We start from the raw sequence: 26,979 nt of genomic DNA, 5'->3' as shown, positions 1-26,979 counted from the left end.
TTAGATGAGCGGAGAGCCAGCTTGCCTGTTTTTCAGACCTGGCTTGTAAACGCTGGAGGCTACCTCTGCCAGCACATGGTGGGGTCGTTTGTAACCTTAAATCTGCCAGTTGAAAGTAAAGCTCAATTTACAGTATGCCTTTAAGACCACTAAGCTGAACTCGAACATTTATTTCAAAGAGAAACTGAAAGTGGTGGTGGAACAATTCTACCAGAGATTTTAGCCCAGCTTCCCATTTCACCTACCATGCTGGTAACCTGTGTGATAGGGACTGTTACTGACATTCTGGGAGCTTTTATTTTATCCTTCAAATATTCTTGTAGCAGTATACTTAACTTACCGTGTGCTTCTTGGCTAGTAGTTAGCCATGTCTTAAGGGGTAAATTAGATATGCTGTTCTTTAAAACATAACTCACCATGCTGTCATAGGAAATGACAAGCTCTACTCATCACAGCTTGTCATCCAGGACAGTTTGAGATGGGCCCTGTCATGCATGAAGAAACACCTCTACCTGACAGATTTTTTTTCTCTAACACCTTCTTGCCAGGCGGCTCTGAGACACTCTGACGTAGATCTACAAGCCCTGTCCATTTGGATCGCACAGCAGCCAGAGTACTGGTCACAGTTTGTCTTTCGCTATCTGCTCTGACTCTCTCACCCTCAGTGCCCTCTCTTTCCACTTCAATTACACAGCACTAGGCTGAATATAATGATGCAGATACACACACACTTGCAGGTTCAAACACAAAGAAAAGGGAAAGAGCCAAGAAGGAGGAGGCATATTTGATCCAAACAAAGTGTTTTGGGATGTAAGAGGCCTGATTTTGGACAGGAGGAGAATGTAAAGTGGACTTTAGGCTAAATCCTGAAAATACAGGTTACTGAAAATCTCTGAAAAGGGGAGCTGAGCAGCAATACTCCTCTAAGAAGCTCCTCCGAGAGGAAAAATGTGTTTCCAATGAACAAAAAAAAAAACTTCACCTACTCTAAAACCAGTGTGAAATAAGCTGTACACAATTTAATCTGCAAATGAGTAAAATAGGAACACCAGCTCAGGAAATCAGGTGTAGTGCAGTGAAATGTGCAGATAAGTAAGAGAGTAGTAAAGCCATTTATGTCCACCGCATTTCCTGCTTCTGGTGTGTACGAGAGAACAGCTAAGTCGGATTTGAACACCGGGCATAAAGAGGAAGCATGAGATTTGACTGCAGCTGACAGCTCTAAGGGAGGGGGAAAAAAAGAGATTTAAAAACATCTCTCAACCTGTCAGCTCGCAGTCAGTTGTTGTCAGAGTGGAAGCTGCCTCGACTGACCCTGACCACTCCAATGTTTTAACAATTCTCAATTTCTTTATCTCATCAGAATGAATTGGTTGCAGGAAGGGAATTACCAAAATACTACTTCTGGCTTTATTTTGCAGCAGGTTCATTCGACTTCCGATGACGCACTACAAAAATGAGATTGCTTAGGGGATTATCCTACAAAATGGCATAAACAGGATGAGTCAGGTAAACAGGCTGCTGAAGATGGATAGCACTGAAGCATCATGTGCAGCATCACGCAGACAACAAACATGTGATCACATATACAAAACGCAAAAAAAAATTGGATCACAGAAGTCATGATTTTAGGCTTGTGCAGGGTGGTTTTAGTTTTTCATCACTGATTCCTTCCAAAGTTATAGCAGTGCTCTGAGCTTTTGCTTTTTCAGAAATATTAGAAATATCCAATTCAAGTCTATTAATGTGTGAAGTTGTCTGCTCTGTCTGTATGACAACCATAGTCTGTCAGAATACAGACCACATAGACAGTTCTTCGTTAAACATGATGGGTTTGACAAAACTACTGCATTACGAAAGTATTGTTTAGAAATTATCCACAGTTCCTCATTTTCAGAGGCTCAAAAGTACGTTAAACAATTGACTGTCGAGCAGTTTCATCATCAGGTCTCTTCCCTTGTGTCACAGCTTGGCTCAAGGGAAGGACAAAACTGGAGGAGCCCACATATGACAGTTAAACAAAATGTTTATTTAACATAACATAACCAAAGCTATGGCACTCAGTAGTGCACGCAGTGTCTGGATTTGTGCTGTGAAATGATCCAAAGAAACACAAAACCCCAAACCAAACCCCGAGGAGAGCCAGCCCAAGATTGATGCCAGCAACCTAAATATCAAAGGCCAATCAGCCAGCACAGCTGCATCCCGTTCCACTCATGACTTCTCTCCAATGATAAAGCAGCCCTGAACCCTCACAGGGTGTCACACCCCACTCCATAAGAGCAAGCATCCCCACTGCATCTGATTTTTTTCAGAAACTTCAAGTAATCATACAGGAACAATATACCATAAACCATCGTTTACCAGTTTGGTGATCAGTATACGCAACAACGGGAGCACATGACTCAACATAAACATCAAAATGTTGGAGAGCCAAAATTAATGCAACAGCTACTTTTTCAATTACAGAATAATGTAGCTGATAAGTCTTGAACATTCAGGAAAAATAACTCGGTGGTACCGCTCAGCCTGCAGTAAGACTGCACCAGCGCCAACATTACTTGCAACTGGAAGGGGACCCCTAAATGAGGTGCAGCAAGAACGGGAGATGAACTGGTCTTTAACTTTCTCAAAAGCTGCCTGACACTGTGGTGACCAAACACATTCAACGGTGCTACTACTGAAGAGAAGTTGGGACAGAAACCTGTGTAATAACCAGATAGACCAGGAAATCTCATAAGCTATGAAGAAGAAGAAGAAGAAGAAACAGCCTTTATTGTCCCACAGAGGGGAAATTTGGGTGTAACAGCAGCCGCAGTTATTATAAATATAAATAAAGATATAATAATTTACACTATTAAGAAAAGAATATATATAAAATCAACAAACAAGATTAACCTATGCTTTAGTTGCTGGAGCTGGAAACGCTTGAATGGCAGCAACCTTGGCTTAAACTGGTGGCACCTGTCCTTGCTCCACTACTTTAACCAAATATGTGACAGTGGCTCTAGCAAATTCACATTTAGCTAGATTAATTGTCAAATTTTCCCAAAACAGTCTTTCAATAGTGCCTTAATCTGGTCTACATGCTCCTCCCAGGTATCATTGTATGTGACTACATCATCTAAAGATACTGCAAAGCCACGTAACCCAGACACCACTGTATTCATTAATCTCTGAAATGTAGCTGGTGCATTTTGAAGACCAAACAGAATGAACTGAAGACCTGAAGGAGTGGTAAAAGAACAAATCGCTTTGGCCCTCGGAGTTAGAGGAACATACCAATACCCTTTCAGTTGGTTAAGCAGATGACCAAGCAGAAGAAGAAGGCTCAGCAATGCCATTTTCTAGCATATATTTTACCTAAAGCTCTAACATCTCTCACTGCTCAGGAGATAACCAGAAAAAAATGCTGTTTAATAGGCTGAGTATCACCATCATCAATATCATACTCCACCACATCAGTATGTGATGGTGTATCTGAAAGTAGAGATGGATAAGCCTGAATGATGTTTATCAATTGCTTATCTTCATCTAAATGTCCCAATACAGCAGACAAGTTACCCAAAAGTGGTAACACTCCATCTTTCAATACACCTCCCTCCTCCTCAAAGACTGCCACCACCTGAGATGAGCTGGAGGAGGCAGCAGTGGCCTAAACAGAAGGATTTCCACATACTTTGGAGTCATGTGTATTAACAGACCGGTCAGAGGATAGCCCCTGAGCATGATATGGCTTGAGAAAATTTACATTAATTTTACTAGATTTTCTTTTGTTTGGCATTTCAATCAGGTGATCTTGTTCTGATACTTGCTTCACAACAGTGTAAAGACCAAAATATTTTGCCTAAAATGGCAATATAACAAGTGGCAACAACACTAACACCCGATCTTTTGAGAACGTTTAGCTAGCTCACCTGCCTCATAAAGCTTCTGTCTAAATCCACTGATGTAATCTATCATGTTTTCTTATGCCTCTGAGGACCTCCACCGGTCATGTATAACAGCCAAAGGACCCCTGATGGTGTGTGCAAGTACAAGGTCAGTAGGATTAAATCCTGTGCTTTCCAGCACTACTTCTCTGGCTACCAGCAAACATCATGGCAAACCTTCCTCCCAGTCAGCCTTAAGCTCAGTGCAATAAACACGAAGCAATGATTTTAAATGCTGGTGGAAGTGTTCCAAGGCACCCTGACTTTGAGGATGATACACTGGTGATTTGTTATGTTTAACATGAAGTTGCTGGAGGACCTGTGTAAACAATCTAGATGTTAAGTTAAAGTCTTAATCACGCTGGGAATCCCAAACACAGAAATGAACTTGCTGACAGCTTTCACTACTGATTTAGCAGAGACTGAACCTAATAGATAACCAGCTGGATATCTGGTTACTTGACACATTACAATCAACAAATAAACACCACCAGACTTTGAAGGAGGCAGAGGACAAACACAGTCTATGATCAAATATTGGAACAGCTGACTGACGACAGGAAAAGGTCGTACAGGAGCGGGTGGGATTGTCCGATTTGGTTTTCCAGTTAACTGACAGGTATGACAAGTCTTAATGTAAGCAGAAATATCATAGTTCAAACGTGGCCGGAAAAGATGTTTACAGACTTGATCATATGTTTTCTTCACCCCCATGTGCCTGGCTACAGTATTGTGAGCTGCACTGATCACAGACTGCCGCTACATAACGGGCAACACAACTTGCTCCACTGAAATATCAGACAGTCCTCCCGCATGAGGAATCGACCTCATGAGTAGCCCACGGTGAAGAAAATAAGCTGTCTGGTATTTTCCTACTTCAGAAGATAGCAGCACAATCATACAAGTCCTTTAAGGATGGATCAGCTTGCTGTTCTCTCTAAATCAGCTTGGGACACAGACAAAAGATCAGCAGGCAAGGTCAGAGGACATACAATGCCACCTTGTCCTGAACTAACCTCTGGTACCACATCCACACTAGATAGTACCTTCATCGAACGTGTCACTGCACGTGCAGAAGACACAAACCGGTCCAGAGGAACAAATTCCTGTGGCTTCACAGGAGATGATTGCTTTGGTGTTCCATCAGACGTAACAGGCCAAATACGCCCCCTCTGCTAAATCATTACCAAGGATGATGCCAACACCCCCTCATTCAACTTCCACATTCCCTGTACCAAATCGCAAGACTAATGCACTTCATGAACAGGCACAAAAATGATGCTTAAAAGCATTCCTCTTATAAAAACACAGCTCCCTGAATCTGACTCTGGTGAAAAAGACAAGACTGACTCCCTAACAAAAGTGTTTAGAGCACCAGAATCCCTTAAAATCTTAACAGGAACCTTTTCCTCCCTGCCAACCAGAGAGAAAAACCCATCAGATATAAATGGGGTATAACCTGAAATAATTTCATCTGCACCCAATGTTTTATTTTCCATCTGAAAAGGACAGACCACGTCATTTACACTTGCTTCAGGAGTGCTAACTGGAACAGCTAATCCAGCAGATTTAGGAGATAAAGCATTAGACCCCTTTTAATGTTTCAAAGAGGGACAATCACTTTTCCAGTGGCCCTTCCACTGACAATAATTGCAAGTCTTACTGGGCTCATTCTTCCAAAATGAGCAACATTCTTGTTTTGAGCGAAATTCCAAATCTATGTTCTCCCTGTCAGCAACATCTTTAACAAATGATTCTCTTTGATTCCTCTCACCAAAAATACACTCGTGGGTTAACACAAATTCATCAGCAAATACTGCTGCGTCACTTAAAGGATAAGCCCATTACCAATATACTACTTTGCATAGATGTATTGTAAATCAGCCCAAGAATCAACAATGCTATTTTTGATTGTGTGACTCATCAATTGATTTTTTATGCCCGCTAATCAGTCGTCTGCTAAGAACGTCTCACGAGCGCCGTCTCCCATTGATGATGTATTAGCATGTATGCAATCAAACAAAACAGCATAGACAGTGTGCAGATCAGAGGTGTATCGAACCTTTCTCACGAAAATTCTTAGAGTCAACGTGAAAGCGACTCATGAGTCGGTTGATTTAATCAGTGATGAACTGGAAAATCGCGAAGTTACGCCTGGGGCGTTATCTGCCTCCTCCACCACGGCTCTCTCCTCTCTCATCCTTACCTCAAGCTTCATCTCGTGAACTGAAGTCAGGGCTCTAACACACATGAATGCAAGCATGAACATGTTTATTAGATATACTACCGATACCAAACAACGCTAAGATCGCTATGTACACAGTGTGGGATATTTACTGTATGCATACTCATTTTTGTATGTTTTTAAATACTATTTTTGATGGTTTTTTCATTACTTTTGTTGACTCAAGTAAGATGGTTTTCACTAATAATGATCATAAGCATATACTGGATTACTATGAAAGCTACTACTGTTTTGAAATGACTACTGATTACTGATTTGAATAACTATTGATTCAGTTTGTTTTGACTGTGTTGCCTGACTTACTCTGACTGTGCTGACTGAAAACTGTTGACTTACACTGTGCCACTAATGAATGAGACTGTTTTTTTTTTTGTTTGTTTGTTTTTTTATGTCTACATTAAATTATTAAGAGTGTGATATAATTATGCTCTACTGTGCTCTATTCTGGGGGTTGTGTGCTGTGAGTGAGAGAGTCTGACTAGTAGGCAGTCAGAGTAACTGCAGGACATAAATCAAGGGCTTTAGCGTTTTTTTTTTCCTTGGTATTGCCACAATGTTACCTGAGTAAAGGAATTTTCACACCGGGTATACCCCTCCTTATCTGGGTTTTGGCAGCTTGGGGCAGTGGAACTGTCAAATAGACCAGGCGCCTGCACGTGATGGGAAGGCTGCCAAGAGGGCTGGAAAACAACCCAATAGGTCAGGCAAAAGGCCAGAAGGATTATGTAAACTCTAGCATCCAATTTCACGAAGAGAAACAAAGCTAAAGTGTAAATAAACATATTCAAAGTATGTAATTGTTTCTAAAAACAATTAGACAAAAAGTGGGAAAGAGATGATTCTTGAAGTTAAAATAAAATACAATTATAACCAAGAATCGGAAGATATGACGTAATGAAAGGAGGTGTGCTTATACCACCTCTTAGCTAATAAAAGATGGCTCACAGAAGCCCCAAAAGCTTTCGTCTCTGCCTGCTTCTATCACCTGTTGACCTGCTTATGACAAAACCCCCGGTAGAGCTTCGTTTTTTCTCTTATCTTTTTGTGCTGTTCACTAAAACAATTGGCAACAATTCTGCTCTGTTTTGTGAGTTTGGATTGGATTGGAAGTTTTGGACTATAAGTACTGGAATCAGTTTATATGCTTTTAACACTGCATCATTTGCTGTTTTATAGACCTCTTTTGTTTTACCAGTAAAAACCCACTGTAGTCCGTTCACTATCAGACCAATCCCCGGAATCTGCAAGATGCTCAAACATAGAAAAAAACAAAAACATCCAGATCCTTCTCAATAAACTTCGGGAGAAACTGTAGATTACTTGTAATGTCAAATCCAGAACCACCACCACCACTTTACTCCCTTGAATTTTATCAGCTTACTTTGCTCAATTTCAAGTTTTGCCTGTTCAGTTTTCTGTTTCATCACCTCAAGCTCCAGCTCTCTTTGTTGTTTAAGTTTTTCATGGTCCAACTCCATCAATAATTCTTTCTTCTGTTCAAATGTTAAATTAGCAATTGCTAATATTCCTTGACAAGTTAAGAAACTAAAATTCTGGCGTTGATCCCAAATGTTGAACTTGATCTTTTATCTGGTATACAAGGTGCATGACGGCAGAACTATTTCAAGAAAAACAACATCTAACCAAGTCAAGAACACTCTGGAGAAGGTAGGCGTATCATTGTCAAAGTCTACAATCAAGAGACACCTTCATGAATGAAAATAAAGAGGATTTAAAACAACGTGCAAACCACCAGTTACACTCAAGAACAGGAAGGGCAAATTAGACTTTGGCAGAAAACATTTAAAAGAGCTTGAACAGTTCTGGAAACTGAGATGAACTCGTACCAGAATGATTGGAAGAGAAAAGTATCGAGAAAGAGGGAAACAGCTCATTATCAGAAGCATACTGCATCATCTGTCAAACATGGTAGAGGTAATGTTATGCCATGGGCATGTATGGCTGCCAGTGGAACTGGGTCACTAGTGTTCGTTGATGGTGTGACTGCTGATATGAGCAGCAGGATGAATTCTCAGGTATACAGGAACTATACTCTCTGCTCAGAGTCAGCTAAATGCTGCATAACAGTGCAAACAGACAGTGACCCAAAGCATACTGCAGAAGTAATTCCTGGCTGTAATTCCTAAACAGTTAATGCAATACTTTTGTTGAAACCCTTGAACTAAAGCTGAAAGTCTGCACTTAATCACATCTTGATTGTTGGATTTCAAATACAATGAGGTGGCGCACAGAGGTAAAAAGATCACAAAAAGAAAATGTGCCACTGTCCAAATATCTATGTACCTAACTGTAGTTAGATCAGCAAGTTAAAATCAGCTGCACTAATGAGCCACTCTAGCCAAGTGTAGAGCTTAGCAGTGCATCTAAACACTTCTCCCATACAAGTATACAGTAGCCATTCAATACTTCTCCATACCAACTGGAGGTTGTCAGTGGTGGTCATCCAATCTGACATTAGAAATCAATTTTGATTAATTATTGTATATTATATAACCTTTTTAAAATTTAGCAGCCTTGTCCCTGCTGCCCCAAAAGGCTGACTGCAGTGACCCTGAATCTGAGGACTATCAGATCGATGTAAGCACTCACCATTGCTTTGATGATTAATTTCTTCTTCTTCACACCCCAAACTGCAGCATTATTGATCCATGCAGATCAGAAATACACTGAATTGTCTGTATTTTTTTCATACATTTTTAAGCTGGAGGCAGTCTAAGGACAGGAATACTCCAGAAGATAAAAAATTAATGAGGTGTAGATCTGGCAGCGGCCTTGCATTTTTTTTTTTTTAAGAGATTGACGTAATGTGTTGGGTGCTGCATATAAATAGCAAATGTCCAAAACTGGCAGTATGCTCACATATTTTTGCCTTTTTCTTTGGAGAAGTGATCATCTAAGAAGAAACATTGAGCCTTGGAGGACTCAGCGACCAAACTGAAGACTATAACTACGCTATTACTCATCTTTATTAACAGAGTATGTCTTTAAATATTACAAATATACAAATACTGTGCAAAAGAGACCTGGTTTGAACTATACCAGCTCACAATCAAATAAGGTTTTAACAAAATATGGTTCAAAGTGTATACAACTTTATAGATGGGCAGCAACATTTTAATAAGCAGAAGTCTGATCTACACTGAAACCCAGTTTACAGCCAGAGCAGTCACACTTTTGAATACCCTAGCAGGCAAAGTTCCCTCACTATTTTTAATTCATGTCCTTAAATAACAAATCTGGATTAACGCACAGCAAATTTGTTAACAGCTCACATCAATAAACAATTTAGTTGGTACTCGCTTAAGCAGCCAGAAGGCAAATTCATTCCTGATAAAAAAATAAAAAAAAAACTTCTCTGCATTGTGCATACAACTCAATTGTTTTTGAATGCATGAGTGTTAAGCAGAGGTCAAGAGGTATTTATATTCCCGTGTCACCTGTACTGTGCCTTCTAATGGGCAAAAGGCAACAGTGTGAATGTGATACCATCTAAAGCCTAAACAGTCCCGCATGTCTCACAGTGAAGAGGAATATAGTTTGCCACTGGAAACTGAGGAAATCAAATTGTTTTGACCTAGACAACTGTCTCTGAGAATGACGAGCTGTTATAGCTCATCAGGAATTTAATGGTACCCTAACTGACATTTCAGGCCATTAAACTCAGAAAGAAATATTACTTTTATTTATTGGTTGTTTTAGGTTTCATGTGCTTGCATTCATATTTGAGGTTGTTTTTCAAAAAAATTCTAATGGCATGTTGGGATGAAAGCATGTGTCTATTTTTCAATTTTACTACTACAGATGGTGTAAAAAGAGGAAATGCAAGTTATTCTCTCTCTTGCTCCCACTCATATTATATATATATATATATATATATATATATATATATATATATATACACAATATAATATAATATAATATAATATATATATATAAAGCTTGCTCCTTAGCAGTGACAGGAACAGCTGTGAAAGCAACACTTTACGTCACAGTGCAACCCACTGCATTTATAGAGATATATGTTTATGAGATGACACAGCACAAAGCGTTCTGTGATCCAGGAAAACATGATGATTTTTTCACTCCATTTAAAACCCCAAATGTATTTTATTGTTGGGAATCGATGAGAAATGCCATTTAATGCAGCTTTTCTACACTGCATTTTCATTTGGAAACAAAAGAGCCCAGAAGAATCTCAATATTGTCTCAGAAACAAACTGTTACCCTCAACCCAATATGGGCCAGAGGTTTCTAATAAAAAAAAGTGCAGTGCTTAGTCTTAATAAGCAGTTATAATAGAAGACTCTGCAATGTTTAGGTGAGGAGAAAACAATTCAGTAAAGGGATCTCCTGGAGAGTAATAACTGAAAGAAAATAAATGTATAACACAATAAGTGGTCAAAAGGCCTTTATTCTATTGGCTTGTTCAGAGTAAAGCTTAAGATGTCCTGTCATGTTTCTGCATGTAGTTTCGTCACTGCACGCAGAGCTTCAAATAATTTAACAGTATAAAAGTACTCTCTTGCAATGAACCATTAAAAACTCCTCCTAAGGAGAGTGATTTGCATTTTGCTTGTCTTCTCCGAGGATAATTCAATTCAATTCAGTTCAGTTCAGTTCAATTCAGTTTTATTTATACAGTGCCAGATTACAACAAACAGTTGTCTCAAGGCACTTTATATTGTAAAGAAAATAAACATACAATAATTACAGAGAAAACCCCCTATGGGCAAGCACTTGGCGACCGTGGCAAGGAAAGCTCCCTTTTAAAAGGAAGAAACCTCCGGCAGAACCAGGCTCAGATGGGGGCAGTCATCTGCCGTGGCCAGTTGGGGGTGAGAGGAGGGAGACAGGACTAAACACAAGCTGTGGAAGAGAGACAGAGATTAATAATAACTAGTGATTAAATGCAGAGTGGGGTATAAACAGAGTAAAAAGAGGTGAATGAAAAGAAACACTCACTGGATTATAGGAACTCCTCAGCAGCCTAGGCCTATTGCAGCATAACTAAAGGATGGTTCAGGGTCACCTGATCCAGCCCTAACTATAAGCTTGATCAAAAAGGAAACTTTAAAGCCTAATCTTAAAAATAGAGAGGGTGTTTGTCTCTAAAGGGTGTTTGAATCTAAACTGGGAGCTGGTTCCACAGAAGAGGGGCCTGAAAGCTGAGGGCTCTGTCTCCCATTCTCCTATTCTGCAGATAAGGTGGGGCCTGATTATTCAAGACCTTGTATGTGAGGAGAAGGATTTTTAATTCAATTCTGGATTTAACAGCGAGCCAGTGAAGAGAAGCCAATATGGGAGAAATCTGCTCTCTCTTTCTAGTTCCTGTCAGTACTCTCACTGCAGCATTTTGGATCAGCTGAAGGCTTTTCAGGGAGCCTTTAGGACAGCCTAATAATAATGAGTTACGATAGTCCAGCCTAGATGTAATAAATGCACGAGTTAGCTTTTCAGCATCACACTGCAACAGGATGTTTCTAATTTTAGAAATATTGCACAAACGCAAGAAAGCAGTCCTACATATTAGCTTAATATGTGCACTGAAGCACATAGTGTATGCTGGTCAAAAATTACTTCATGACTCCTCACAGTGTTACTGGAGGCCCAGGTAATGACATCCAGAGTAAGTATCTGGTGAGACACCATGTTTCTAAGATTTGTGGGGCTGAATTTAGAAGCAGGAAATTAGAGGTCATCCAGGCCTTTATGTCTTTAAGACGTTCTTGCAGTTTAACTAATTGATGTGTGTCATCTGGTTTCATGTATAGATAAAGCTGGATATCACCTGCATAACAGTGAAAATGTATGCAATAATAGTCTAATAATACTGCCTAAGGGAAGCATGCATAGCGTAAAAAGAATTGGTCCCAGCACAAGACCCTGTGGAACTCCATAATTAACCTTAGCGTGATAGAAGATAATAAAGATAAAGATAGATTGATCATATTTAAGACTGAAGCATCAACCAATGCTAGGACTTCTTTGAGCAGTTTTGTAGGAATGGGCTCTAATAGACATGTTGATGACTTTGAGGACGTAACTACTGAAGTTAACTCTGAAAGATCAATTGGAGAGAAAAAGTAAATAAATATCAGCAGTACTGAAATTAGTTGTACACAAAGATACATCTGTGAGATAGTTATGAATAATTTTATCTCTAATGAAACTGAAATAAAACTTATTCCCCACTGTTGTGTAATTCATTTAAGTAAATTTAAACGTTATTAAGAAATAATCAGACAAAAGAGGGTTCAAATGATTAAGATTCAAATGTCTCATAATCTCCTTTCATTTGAGAGCTTCTGGATCTGAACTGGAGGTAAACTTGAGATTTGCCTGAATCTCGTGGAAAATTAACATTTTATGCTCATCAGTGAAGTATTGAGCATGAGGTGGACATTCATGGAGCCTCTCACTGGATCTTTGTGGGCGTCTGCACATCAGCCTGAGAAACTCTGTGACCCCAGTATGTGTTACATTTCTGTTTTTATCATCATCACTGCAGGCCAGTTCACAAATCCTCTGAAGATGTGACAAACGGATTTTGTGTTTGTGTGTTGTGGTTTGTGGGGGTTCTGCTAAGGGGCAGCTGTGCACAAAGGAGTCAAGGGAGTTAATCAACAGAGATGACGGCAAACATCCAGCAAACAGCTGTGTTGCCTCTACACTGTCACACAAACACTGGCTGACACGCAACGACATCAGTAGCAAAAAAATGAAGCTCACAGCCTCAGTTCTCATCACGGATGTTGACAAATTTCATGTCTGCTTCCCTGTTTGACAATACGATTTACACCGTTATTAGTCACATCTTATTTAATTATTTTATGTACTGAAGCGGGGGGGGTTTGCATGATGAATGAAAAACTATCAAGAATATTAATCTGGAGTATAGTGCTTGCTCAGATTTGGGGGGTTTTTACGCTTCGGTTAATGTCATTTTTATAACACAATATCATGAATCACAAATTTGCTTTTGGGTTTATTAGAATTTTTTGCCAACATTAAACTCCTGTGTTATTTTAGGGAAGTTTCTTTCTGTTTCTGAAGAAAAGAGACTTTGTGAAAGTGCAGCAGTTTGAGTGCATTAATGAAAATCCAAGGAAAAACAAGGAAGAGGATTACCTGAAAAAAGCCACATCAGCAGGATGACACATAAGGCAAAGACTGAAGGACAACTCCATGACTGTGACTAAGCTGCTACAGTACATGTATGCTGGCCAAGCCTAGTCTGTGTGCGACATACAAAGCTTAACTAGCCTTTTTAAAATCAAGAACACTCTTCTTTTTGCTGTATATGTGTTTAAATATAGCAAATAAGATGTCGCTTCAATAACTTGTATGAAGTTATATGCTAATTAGAAATTATAGGCCAATTAGCCACGGGGAGATGTGGCAATTAATGTCTGGTTAGAGATTGCTAGTCTAGTTAAAGCTGTAGCATTTAAAGATCCTTTAGAGTGAAATGTAACACCCGAATAATGTCGTTTTATTTATTTATTTATTTTATGATCCAGTAATTATTAGATGATCATTCCTGTGATAAAACAAAGTTACACCTTTTGAAACGTGTCGGTCACGGGGCTGACTAGTCAACCTGACTGATGTCACCTGCAACATCCAAGAAGCACTCACCAACTGGTCGGAGAACGCACATTTCTTCCTCGTAACCGGAGGTTGACAGGGGGTCATCGACCGGTCTCTAAAGCCTGTATGACTCAGGCCTAACTGAATTTCAGCTGTTAGCTATGGGAGCGGATTGCTATCATCACAGTTTGCCAGCAGGTGTGGCCACAGCCTTGTGAAATATGGTTAACCTACTTCATTGTTTGAATGTTTGTATTACTGATGGAATACCATCCTATTTCCATTCATCATACAGAAAATAAGAAATATAGGCATATTATTTAATAGGAATGCTGCAACTAGTCTCTCAGCTCTCATTTCCAGGGGCACTACAGCAACCTTAGCCTGCTACATTCTACTGAAACTGAGGGGCCAATGCATAAAATCATAGCAATCCTACAATATATTGTTGACATATTGTTGGCAAAATGGATCTCCTAAACTAATGCTGTAAGAACAATGTGCTGCATGACAGAGGAAAAACATCAGAAATGTCACATGGATGCAGTTTCATCTTTTGTTCTTCACAACCTTTCAAACCAGCCTTTGATCAGCTTCTAATAGATACATGCTGTCACTAACCAATTATACTGATGTGTCTCAAAAAAATCAGATAAAGTTCAGAACACAGTGTAGCCACTTCTGAATACTCAACTTAAAATGTCATACGTGTGGTGGGAAAGGGCCTTTGAGATGCATCATTTCCTTTCCAGGAAGCTCCTGAGTATATATTTACTAAAGCATCTATATAGATACATTACATAAGCAAGGAAATGGCTTAAACAACTGTTCTAAACAATACCCCAACACACAAACTGAAACTGATAACAGAGGCAGACTGGGCTCATGTTTTCAGCAGCAAACGGAGGAAATGTTCTGACAGTCTTCATATATTTTCATGTTTTTTCTGGATCTCCTGGGTAACGCAGTGTAGATGAAGGCATTCGTCATAACAGCAGAAATAAAACTCCCCCAAGCTTATTGTGATGGTTTGAGTGGTGGGCCTATAATGTGACAAACTAACCCCTCAATCATGCTTTCATCCAATTCTTTCAGTCTCTTGCTCAACTTTTCTAACTTTTAAATTACTTTTGGCAGAAGAAAAAAAAAAATATATCCGCTCTCCCTGCAGAAAAAAGAAAACAACCAGACAGCTTATATGCAGCCAACACTTAGAGGCTTGTAGTTAGCAGGCAGCTGTAGTGAATCATAATTTCAACAACCTTTCGTGACCGTGATCTGGTTTCCCTTTTAAGGAAGGCCTCTTTCACTTGCAGCATATGTTTATGTTTAGAATAACTTGCTCGGTTGTCTTTGCTGCAGGACACCCCCCCGAGCTCAGACTAGACTAGTCACCGAGAAACTACAAGGAAAAAAAAACTCTATTAAAATATGCTCCCTTCTCTGTGCTTCACTGTATATCCTCTTTCACTTGTGCTCATTCTTAAGAGCCTTCTTTGCAGAATGAAACAGTCATGCTTTCATCCAACTTGAAAGGATAATCCAGGGTTTTCACAACCTAATACCTCAAAAACACTGGTCTGCCACAAAGTCCTTCTGATGGGGTGCTCGGTGAGAGATGGCAAAATGAGATGTGATATGTTTGGTCTCCACAGAAGAAAACAAACAAGCAATAAGCCAGCTAGAGATAGACGAAACAGCCTCAAATAAAAGACTGGACCAATACTGCATGGCGCTGTGTGAAAAGCATCTTGAATACAAACTTGGGTCACTCTACACAAAAGCAACATTGTTTTTACCCCACAACAGATGAGTATGGTAACACTGATATTATAGATTCTCTATACAAATACAAAATTCAAGACTGGAACACAATAAATCCTACTGACCAGTGTTTTACATAGGTTGGTGGTTGAGGGAACAGGTGGTCCACGGCAGTTTATGTTCGAAGTGACAGATAACAGCCAGTTAGCTCTGGCTGGCATACAAACAGGAAACTAGGAAAAAGGTTAATTAACAACCTAAGTCCTATTGGCATGGGATTATTAGCAGAGGAACTCATGTCATTCAGAAATTACCCCCTAACATCGGTAATATCTGACATCTGTGGTTGCTATCTGCATTATTATCAATAGGCTGCCAGATAATAACTGCTGAGCCTGTTGAAAGACACCAAAGCGTTAGTTAACACATGCTGCCATGCACTGAGCTCATTCTTTCTATAAATCAGTCTCCATGCTATGCAGCAATATGAGCCCTCTTGAAGTTGCACTCCAAATACTGTCCATTTTATTTGTAATTGCTAATATAATATCTAATCACTTTGCAGGAAAGAGGCAGGGAAAAAAAAAAAGGTGAGGATTTAAATTTTTAAAAAGGCTGAAATCACAGATATGCTGATTTGCAGGGGACTAATGGTAACACGGGACATCTTCTGTTTCCACTTCTTTCAGCTGCTCCCTTTAGGGGTAGTCCCAGCGGATCATCTGTCTCCATCTTTGCATCCTTTGCCGTCACCCACCAGGATATATTCTCTCACTACATTCTTGAATCTTCTCTGTGCGCTTTCTGTTTGCCTCCTGCCAGGCAGCTCCATCTTCAACATCCTTTGTCGAGTATATCCACTATCTCTCCTCTGCACATGTCCAAACCATCTCAACTTTGCCTCTCTAACCTTGTCTTCAAACTGCTCAACTTAAGCTGTCCAATCTGATGTAGTCATTCCGAGCCTGTCCATCCACTCCCTGCAAAAATCTTAACATCACAGGACCTCTGTGGGTAGAAATTTAAAGGGGAATTTTTACTTTACAAGTTAGAGGAATGGCCGATTTTCACAGGATTAAGACAGACAACCTCCACAATCATTAACTAGTGGTCCCCAGTTAATACTAGTCCTATCTTAATAGGGCTTTAGATGTAAAGTCTGAATCTGCTGTCATGTCTGTACACCAAATATGAGTCTGCACAACAAGAAGGCAAATAAGCAGATTTTCCAAAAATGTCAAACTGTTCATTTGAACCGATTAACAAGAAATGCACAAAGAAAACAATGTCAGGATGATTGTGGCTTTCCTTCCCCATTCACCACCAATATTTAATCGAAGGACGTAAGGGACATCTCTGTTTCTCTCTGCTTCACAGTCACTCGGGATATTTCACGGCTGAGCGTGGACTCTCGTGCTGCAGATATTGTGAGGGTGATGAGGTACGTCGGCTCACATGTATGCTATCTTATCCCCCAGTGATTCCTCGCCACTGAGAAGCGCCTCGATACCCGCCTCATAACATGCATTGTAGCTGTGCTCTGCAACAGCTGCGATAAGGACAAATATTTAATGTTTTCTTAGACTACGTGCTGTGAACGTGCCTTTTTTGGCAAAGAGTCTATACAGGAAATGAAGGGAAGGGAAATCAAACAAAGGCGAATGAACATGGGGGGGGGGGGGGGGTAAAATTGCATCAATAAAAGTGAAAATTATGGACAAGACTGAATAGAATAGTTATATCAAATGTCTCCACATGGCACATGTGACTTACATTTTCCTTTAAATGCAAAAATAGAAAATGAGCACATCAATTTTTATCCATTACCCCAAAGCCACTTTTTTTAAAATCCTGTTTTCATCTTATACAAAGGAATACTAAACACCAGAAACTGTAAACACACTGCTGGGTATTGACTGACCTAATGTAAAACAAGAAAATGTTATAATACTAAAACCATAATTGATAAGTATCTCTACCATCAGACTCTCCGGGGATAAGCACTTGGAGTGGATAATTGGTGGAATAAGTGTTGTACTTATTCGCTGATGAACTCCCACTGGGACCGTGAAAAGGCTAGCGGTCCAGCATGTTCTCAAGTGTGTCTATTTCTGATCAGGCTGACATCTTCAGCAGGAAAGTGGACAACGATTAAGAGTGACAGACTTCCATGTATTATTATTATTATCCATATCATTCTCCACAGTTTGTTCTGAAATCAGTCGCTCTTCTCAAGCCTCAAGCCAGAATTCATCCAGTTCGGTCATAAATTCACTCTACAGACACTCCGCATTAACCTCTGCTTCAAAACAAAAGAGCCTCATTTTTAACAACCTGTTACATTTTTCCAGTTTCTGTATTTATTATTTTTAAGTTGAAATTATATTTTGTCAGACAGATTCTTGAGATTGTTGAGATTAGTGTTGGTCAATAAAACAAGACTCGCTCCTACAGCTGCATGATGGGCTTTGCAGTGTTTGGATGAGTGAAGAAAACAGTTGCCGCGCTGCTCAAATCATTTGAAGTTTGTTATTCATTGTTATTCATGGTTTTTGTATAATTCTGTTTATTTTTTTTTTTCTTTCAAATTTGTTCCTACTTTGTTTGGCTGCTTTGCATCCACATTATGCTGAGAAATCATCTTGTATTTGTTGCTAGCAGCTGCACACTGCTCCTTTTGGCCTCTTTTCCCCAAATACTAATGAGGATGTGTCATTTTGTCCAGCAAGAGTTGTTCTGGGGTTTTTTTTTGCTAGCTGTCCTGGCCAAGATAGATGCCATTTTAAAAAACTGTGTTACTGCTATTTTTGATGCCTCCTTGAAGCCTAAAAGTACCTGAAACTTTTTGAGTAATGAATAAGTGATCCATCATAATGCCAGCAGGATGCATTTCCTTCCATTGCTACAGTGAAAAGGGCAACAAGGACAACAAGTATTTGCTTGTTTAGTTAAATGCTGATGCATAACTTCCAATTATTTCTCACATTATTAATGTTGGAGATACAGAAAACTACAAGATGAAGGCACAAGAAAACAGGAGCATACAATGTCATACTAACCTCTGGCATCAAAGAACTCCTCATCAGAGCTGTCAACTGATTCTTGTGCAATATTCTGCAAGCACCAGTGTGTGGCGCTGTGTTTTCTTGACGAACCTGTGAATCAGAAAAAAAGATGGGAAATCTGCTTTTAGAGTCTAAAAGTGGCAGGCTGTATGATGCAAATAATAAGGACAGACAAATGAAGCGTATTTGTATTATTTTACTTTTCTTTCTGTTGGTTCACGCCTCTAAAGATTCAGAGTGAAAAGCAAGAATGAATGCCCCAGCTGGGAGCACATGGCCTTTCAAGTGCCACAGCAGGTGAAAAGACCCAAATGGACTCTCCTTTGAGCGCTGTCATAACCCACAAGTGTCTCAGCGAGGAAGCCAGGCAGTGTTTTTCCATGACCTTCTGATACAAGAGCAGGGACAAAAAAAAAAAAAAAAAAAAAAAAAAAAAAGGATTTAAAGCGCTTTCCATTGGTTTACAATGTTTACTCTCAAGTATCCTGATATAAAACCACTGAAAACACCTGAGAACAGCAAAGTGATTTCTTAAAAAAGCAGCAATCGTCTGCAGCACAGTTGTTTGAAAATGACAAAACACAATGTCAATTCCTCTGAAGGTGCTATTAATAAATTCAATAAAATAATTCAACTGTGCTTCACAACAAGATTAACTGTAACATACAGGCCCTACTTTCAAGCAAAGTTCAGCAGAACTGTGCCAGAGTTCAGATGTTGTTTATTTATTGTCTTCCTCCTTGGGACAGCGACTTGGTAGGCCTCGGGGAACGTTTCCGCTCATCACTGCTGCAGTCTGATGATGAAGCGGTAATGAACCACGGTTCCCTTGTGACTTCTCCGGGTCAAATTGTGAAGCAACATTTTCTCACATCCTTCAGCGTGCAAGAATTCATAAAATGTTCACTGGGCAATCTCACTTCCATTTTTTGAATGATTTGCATTCTTTATTGCAAACTTCTGCGCGTGTGTGATTATTTCAAGCAATTTATTGAAATGTGCTAACATACATGGAAATACAGTGTATAAGGCATAAATAACGTTTGTACAATTCTAATGAGCTTGAAAGTTAATATTTGGTATGACCACCTTTATTCTTCAACACAGCCTGAACTCTCTGAGGCAGCTTTCCTGTCATTTCTTTAACTAGTCTTCAAGAAAAGTTCTCCAGGCTTCTAGAAGGACATGCAAAGCTCTTCTTTGGATGCTGGCTGCCTTTTGTTCCATTCTCTGTCAAGCTGATCCCACACTGCTTCAGTTATGTTGAGGTCTGGGCTCTGGAGAGGCCAATCCATGACTGATAGTGTTCCATTGTGTGTTCTAATTTTACTGCATTGGCAGTGTGTTTGGGATCATTTTCATGCTGAAAAATGAAGCTGGTAATAATCAGACACTTTCCAGGTAGTATTACACGGTGGATCAAAATCTGCCTGTACTTTTCTGACAATATGCCCAACACCACTGGCTGAAAACCAGCCCCAAACCATGACAGAGCCTCTACCGTGTTTTACAGATGGCTGTAGACACTCACTGTTGTACTGACAATTTGGATCAACCATTTCAAATTTGGATTCACTCTATAAGACCTGCTGCAACTGGTTTTTGGTCCAGTTCAGGCTTTTCTAGCCATTTTCCTTCCTTAAGAATTCATTCTTGACAGCCACCCTTCCACTGAGACCATTTCTGATGAGGCTAAACGGATCAACAGAAGGGTCAAATGCATCTCTCAGGTCTTTGCTGGATTTTTTTATCCCCTATTTTTTAACAACATGACTTTCAGATGCTGTTCATCTGTTGTAGATAGTTTTGTCAGCCTTTCTGCTTCTTCTTTCATCCACCACCTGTCCAGTTTCGTCAAATTTTAAGCACACACACTGCACACCATGCTGAGATATGTTTTCAGCTATTAGCTCTTTGGGAATCACCTTGTTGGTGCAAAAATACTATTTTATGCCTATGAAACTGGGTTATCTTTGACATTTTTCACAGATTCAGATAAAGAAATTGGGAAAAAAATATGTGTTTTTATAATAGACTGCTAGTAGTGCATAAAGGTACAACTAAAAATTGGTTCTTTGCTAAGTTGTCTGTTATGTGTAGCCAAAACTGGTTCATCTCTTGAGTTAGGTGCCTTTTTTATGCTTGAATGAGTCATGGGTCAGTGTTAAGTGGCTTAACAAACAATAAAACATTCCTCTGAAAATGCTTAAGATACAAGAACTGAACTGAATATGAGTGAAAAATCAGCTCATGTCCAAAGAAAAACTGAAAGACCTTCAGACAGCCTGGGAGAACTATCGCTCAAAACAATTTTAAAAGTTACAAGAAAGTCTGGCTCCTTGAAAGAAAAATATAAAGACATCCGGGGTGCCTCAAGACTTTTGCCCTGCACTGTATATGGAAAAAAATTGCTGAATTATGCCGTCAATCATAGAAATCATGCAAATTTTCCCACTTTATACACAGTCTATTTATTTACTCTGTGCTGAAATTTTGAACAGTTTCCAACCACAATTTACTTCCACAGTTACATTTTTATATTTCTTCCACAGCACTGTTCTATCATTATTCTTTTTCAAGACTGAAGAAATACATATAAAAACACAACAGTGTAACTAGAAGCAACACTTGTATTTGTATTTGTGTCCCTCTGCCAAACAGTCAAGTTGCTGTTTACATCCATATTGGCCCAGAGACTTAAAGAATTTATTAGGTGTGCACCAAAATTAGTAAATTAGTGTAAAATGCCATACCCATCATTTTATCTTATTCGGCATTTGTGAGGAATCTTGTCATAACTGCTGTATGAATTTGTAAGTTATGGCCAATAATGTGATGTGTTAGGTCATACCGTCAGGTGTTATGTTAAGACCTTGACATTTTACAATTCTGCCAATTTATTTATTCAGTCAGCTGATTTAGAGCTATCAATCCACTCTAATGCTACGTGTCAGGCACAGACGATCAGCGGAGGTGTGCTGGAGCAGGTGCATGCCTGTTCACACAATAGGTGATGACAGAGTTTATTTACACTTTACAGCCTACACCAGGGACAAAGAAAAGAAACGCCTTTCTTTGAATGTCAAAAATTAATGTACAATAAAAAAAAATAATCTAGTCTATTTTAATCCATCAGCTTAATTATTGAACATAAGTGTACAGATACCTGCTGAAAAGGTAAAACTGTATTATTTTCTATAATTTGCCTGGCTCTCTGGTTCCGTTTTTTAAAACCTTTTTTCCAGCTTAATATATATGAAACTCCAAAGTGCAATAGCTTGCTAACACTGCATTAGGTAACTTAACAGGTGTAGCTTTTGTATTTAATAAAAAAAAAAAAAAAAAAGTCCTAAGTGCATATTAGTAAGACTAAAAATAGAAAGGCACCAGTTGCCCAGTGAGATTGCACTGAACCCAGCAACCAATTTTAAGTAACTGTGGTGACCCCAGAGGTTTAGGGGGTTGCGCGTTCAGCCTCTGGGCGATCACTTTCAATTGCAAGGCAACTGCACAGGTCATCTGATGGGAGGGAACCTGTCTTTAAAAAACTGCAGTCCGACTGATTGATTGTAATCATTCTCAGTCAGATTGGTGAAGGTTTGCAAACAACTGCTGTCTAATTTATAAATGCAAATAGACTGCCAACACATTGCACTCAATCTAAGTCAGTATGCATCAGTGAGTACAGCTCTTCTGCAGTGCATCTTGTTGCAATAGGGGGACTTGACTCAACTGGTTGTATTCTGGGTATATTCTTACAAACGTCTGTCATTTTGCTTTTAAATCGCAATCCTGCAGCAACTACATCACTGTTTTTGGAGGAATTTCAGAATTTCTGTTTCAGATCTGCGGGGTTCTGGCTGGGCTCTGAATAAAAGTAGTTAATTTGAATTTCTGTATAATGTGAACTTCTGTGTATGTGTTCAGCAACAGATTCACAACAGACAGCAACAGATTTGTGATTTTTACTGATTTATCACAGTTGTTTGCTGTATTATCACAAACAGATTGCATGTATTTGCTAGCTTGATGCAATTCAACTGCAAACTGACCCATCTTATTGCCTTTTTATCACCACCTTGATGCACCACGTTCTGTTTGAAGATGACAGCTGACTGGGAGCGGTTGCAGAACCGAACCCTATTTTTGAAGCAACCATTTCAAAGACAACATTGCACATCATAGCGGTCTGCAACCACTCTTTTCCCTTGTGTCTGTAGCATAAGACTGGCTGGGGAGAACTTATGTCAGATTCCTTGCTGTAATGTTAAGCTCCACAAGCTAGAACTTTAGTTGGTTGCTCATTGCAATGGCAATTTTTGCTAGCACTGTACTGCTGTATAATAATAATGCTACTTTAAGCTATGCAGAGGACTTAATATGGATAAATGACTCAATAACCTTGCCTTTCACCCAAGGACAGTGATGACATAAATAGTCAACAGGTCTAATAAATTAGGATTAAGCTGAAGTTTCTATTCAACCTTTGACTCAGCAGCAACTTTGTCTATCAGCAAATTGTCCTCTGGGGACTCCAGGATCCCTGAACCACAACAGAGCCTTTACCCTAGATCTGCAGTGGAGAATGATTGAGGAGGCTCAAGTGCGGATTAGTCCAGTCCTTGAGTGAGCATTTATTGTGCATCAACATTCAGGCCAGCTGCAGCACCGCCAGCCAAAACAGCATTTTTCCAGCACATTACACAAGAATCTCTTATATACCATCCCTGAGCACTAATTTGTGTCAACAACCGGTCTGGGAGCCCAACGTACACAGAGCAAAGCAATCTAGCCAAAATATAATTCTTTGCTCACAGACAAATAAGCAATTACTCCACCAAACATCAACATGATTGCTATTTCCAGGGAAACGCTTCTCTCTTTGAAATTGGAAATATGTCTCCACCCACTTAAACAAAATGGAAACAGGAGCTATAAATACATTTAAAATCCTCAGCAAACACTTGACCGGAACACAGGTAAGTACAGCAGACAAAGCGCACATTATTCTATTATTCTGTAAGTGAGTCAGCAGTAGAGTGCTATGAAACAACAGACAGCTGGTATGCCTGCTTGTGGTAGCCCACTTGCCCACCCTCTCATTTATGTTTTATGTTTTGTGTCAGACTGACTTTCTGGCAGTAGCACAGGACATCAAAACACAGCACGAAATACAAGATGAGATGGAGGAAAACCTCTGCTTCTTTGCTTGGTATAGGATTTGGAATATATTTGTTTATCCATTTGAGCTGCATTAGTTTTAAGTTATAATAACAGAATTGCAATTGATGGAAGAAATAGAAATAAAGACAGTCTTCTTATTCATGTGCAAAATGGGTATATTAGTGTAATTCATTTACCTAATTGAGCTGTTTGGCTTACATCCTGGACAAGACAGATTATAGATATAGCTAGCTTTCATAGTGCAGCAAATGGTTCTCACACAGACAGGAAATACAACAACCCCTGTATTCTCTACCATCTGCAGTTATCAAAGATGATGGGAAGATTGGCATAGTTATCCCTCTCCTTCAGTGCTTGAACGCTGTTGATATTTGTTTGTGGTGTTCATGTAGTGTCAGAGCAAGTATGGGAAGGATGTTCTGGATTTATTTACTGTGTATTATTATTATTATTTATCTATTTTTCACACCACTTCTGCTTGCTCTATTTGGGGGAAATGGTGATAAAAATGCAGTGTTACAGGCATAACCTGTAAGCCCACAAAATAATATGGTATGTATAAATGGTAAAATGCAGCTGGTGTTGGGAATAAAGCAGTGTTACTGCTGTACATGGTGAGCATGGTAGACTTGGTCATCTTTGCAGCCTACATGAAATCAGACAAACATTCTCAAAGGGCAAAACACAAACTTTTAGGCTTGTATGGGTACAAGTTTTTACCTGTATCCAATATTCGAGTCATCATTCCCCACTCTGCTATCTATTTTATTGTTGGCTGTTTGAGAGAGCCATGCTGTGAAAAGCATGCTGAAGCGAAGAGGCATTCCTGCATGCCAAAGAGTTGAAAAGGACAGTGGGCAAAGAAACCGCATGCAGCGTGTAAAGAGAAGCTGATGGTGATTCACAGCGTCGCAGCAGAGGAAGGGAACTACTTTAAAAAAAAAAAAAAAAAAAATCAAAACTCTTACTCTCCAAATATACCAAGTCAGCTGCTGCATAACAAAAAAATACCAGCCAAGCAGAGTGCTCCATCATGGGATTTGATTTGTTGAGTGCCCTGTATACACCTTCAGTCACCTTATGAAGCACTCCAAGTGTTTTTTTTAAAGTGCTGTTTTTTATTCAGTGGACCTACTGCTGGCACTGATACCAATCTACTGAATATTCTGTGAACGTTACCACATTCAGTTTACTTTTGGAGCTGTGCATGCACTCTGAATGCCTTATTAGGTTTTGGAAATCTAACCAATTGCTTGGGTGGCTGAAACCTCACACCAGAGTGCCTATCACCACGCAATACCATCCCTGCTGGGAAATGGAAATGATTGCTGTAGCTCCCCGCAGGGCATTCATGGTACACTATATCCCAACAGATACTGGTGACGGCTTGGAAGAACTACAGACTATAATCAAGCAAACTGCAAACAGTACAAATTGGAGTATCTTGCTGGTGTGTGGAACTCAATAGGCTATAGTAAGCCCTACTAGCCAGTAACTACAAATTGGTATTTTGAGTCAGACTGCTGAGACTTCAGGATGAATAGTCCTCTTCCATCTACTTCCAATGCATGTGTGACAAAAACTGCAGCTCCCCCAGAATTCACATAGCGAATGTAAGAAAGTCAGTCCCATGATAAAATGCCCAACTTCAACATGTTTACAGCCTCGTACACAAAACCCTTTTGGTTTCTGTAGCTAATTTTCCGCTTCGTAACACTTGCATGGGGTTATTTATTTATTTAAAAAAAAACAAACAAACAAAAAAAAACACTCATTTGGATTTTGCCTATGCTTAAAATCACAAAAAGCTGTACCCAGTATTTGCCTGCTAGCCCTCACCTTACTAACTTGAGTGACTGAATGGGACCTCTCAAATTTGTTTGTTCCCTCAGTGCTTTTTGAGTATGTGGAGTTATGTAAAAGTAGAACGGTTTGCTGTGGGGTATGGCTGTCCTAGAAGTTTGGGCTCCAATTCTGGTGATGTTATAGTATTTTTTATAGTGATTTTCAGTGAGATTATAGTATTTTTCCTGTCTATTTTTAGCACTAATTAGCAGGTACAGTATCTGTGTCTGTGCTTTGCACCCATTCAGTTAATGGATGCAGCTTGATTGCTAGAACTACACCTTCTCATTCAAATCTGGTAACGCCTGGCTCCAAAAAAAACCACCAAAACAACATGGCAGCAGCTAAAACGCTAACGCTGAGGCTCTGAAATGTAGACTCCAGAAACTGTTACACATAGTCTATGGAGTAAGCAGGTATCGGCTCCATAGTTTTAATAGTATGGGTTCATAATCTTCTTCTATGCCATGGTTGAGAATGGATGGATGGATGGATGGCAAACTGAAGGAAAGTACACCATGCTAATAAATATTTCAAGTGGCACCCTTTGATCCTTTTGACCATCTTTAAACATGGTTGACTTATTTTTTAACAAAAATTCAAAGGTACTTGGTCAGCTTTAGATATCAAAACTACAGAGTTAGAGAAAAAGATCATGGTTTGAATTAAAATAGACTCTACCACAAACACGCTGAAAAGCCTTTCCGGCCCCCCAAAAAAAGTATTTATTTTGCTATAGCAATAGGCAAAAGGCAAACTTCTCCCATGTGTTGGTGCTCTGAAATAAAGGCTTCTCACAATGAAAGTCCTAACATGTTGATGCTTATCAGTATCTGATCTTGCATTAAAATATTAATTTGCAGCAAGTATGCTGATGCACTCACAGCACTTAGTTAAGATTAGAGAAATACTGTGGCCTGGTTTAAAAAAGAAAAGTTCAACAGTGACTGGATACACATTTTCTTATATTTATAGAAAAAAAAATCCCAATCTTTATAAGGTCAAAATAAGCACTTTTATTGTCCAAACCTAATTTTATATAGTTATAATAGCAGCTTTAATAAACTACTTATGGTGTTGTTTTCTGGGGGAATCAATTAGACATGCTAAAAATCTGTTATAACAAAATTGGCAATTCATCGGTCGGTCTGAGCATATTGCTTTTGTCTGCAAAATCAAAGGCAAAATCAAAACAGCTCATCTTTGAAATTGAATGCGCAAGTTATGGAAACTAACAAAGACCGAGGGAGAGCAGCTCAGCACTTCACTGGACAGCGTTCAAAGGAAACCCATGTCTAAATATCTAAAAAGCTTTCCTTCAGAGCAGCAACAC

The 26,979-nt window shown here is 39.3% G+C and overlaps 1 protein-coding gene across 1 annotated transcript in view; it reads right to left on the bottom strand.

The window, feature by feature from the left end:
* The window catches only part of pitpnm3 (PITPNM family member 3), a 115,440-nt gene that overhangs the window by 72,871 nt on the left and 15,590 nt on the right, over positions 1 to 26,979 (bottom strand). Inside the window, exon 2 of the mRNA XM_030744689.1 lies at positions 18,612 to 18,707. Within this exon, the coding sequence (XP_030600549.1) occupies positions 18,612 to 18,707 (96 nt within the window). The remainder of the gene's footprint in view (positions 1 to 18,611; positions 18,708 to 26,979) is intronic.

Source organism: Archocentrus centrarchus, chromosome 13 (genome assembly GCF_007364275.1).
Source record: "Archocentrus centrarchus isolate MPI-CPG fArcCen1 chromosome 13, fArcCen1, whole genome shotgun sequence".
NCBI classification, from domain to species: Eukaryota; Metazoa; Chordata; class Actinopteri; order Cichliformes; family Cichlidae; genus Archocentrus; species Archocentrus centrarchus.
The sequence above is the reverse complement of the archived record's forward strand: the minus strand, read 5'-3'. Positions and strand labels throughout refer to the sequence as shown.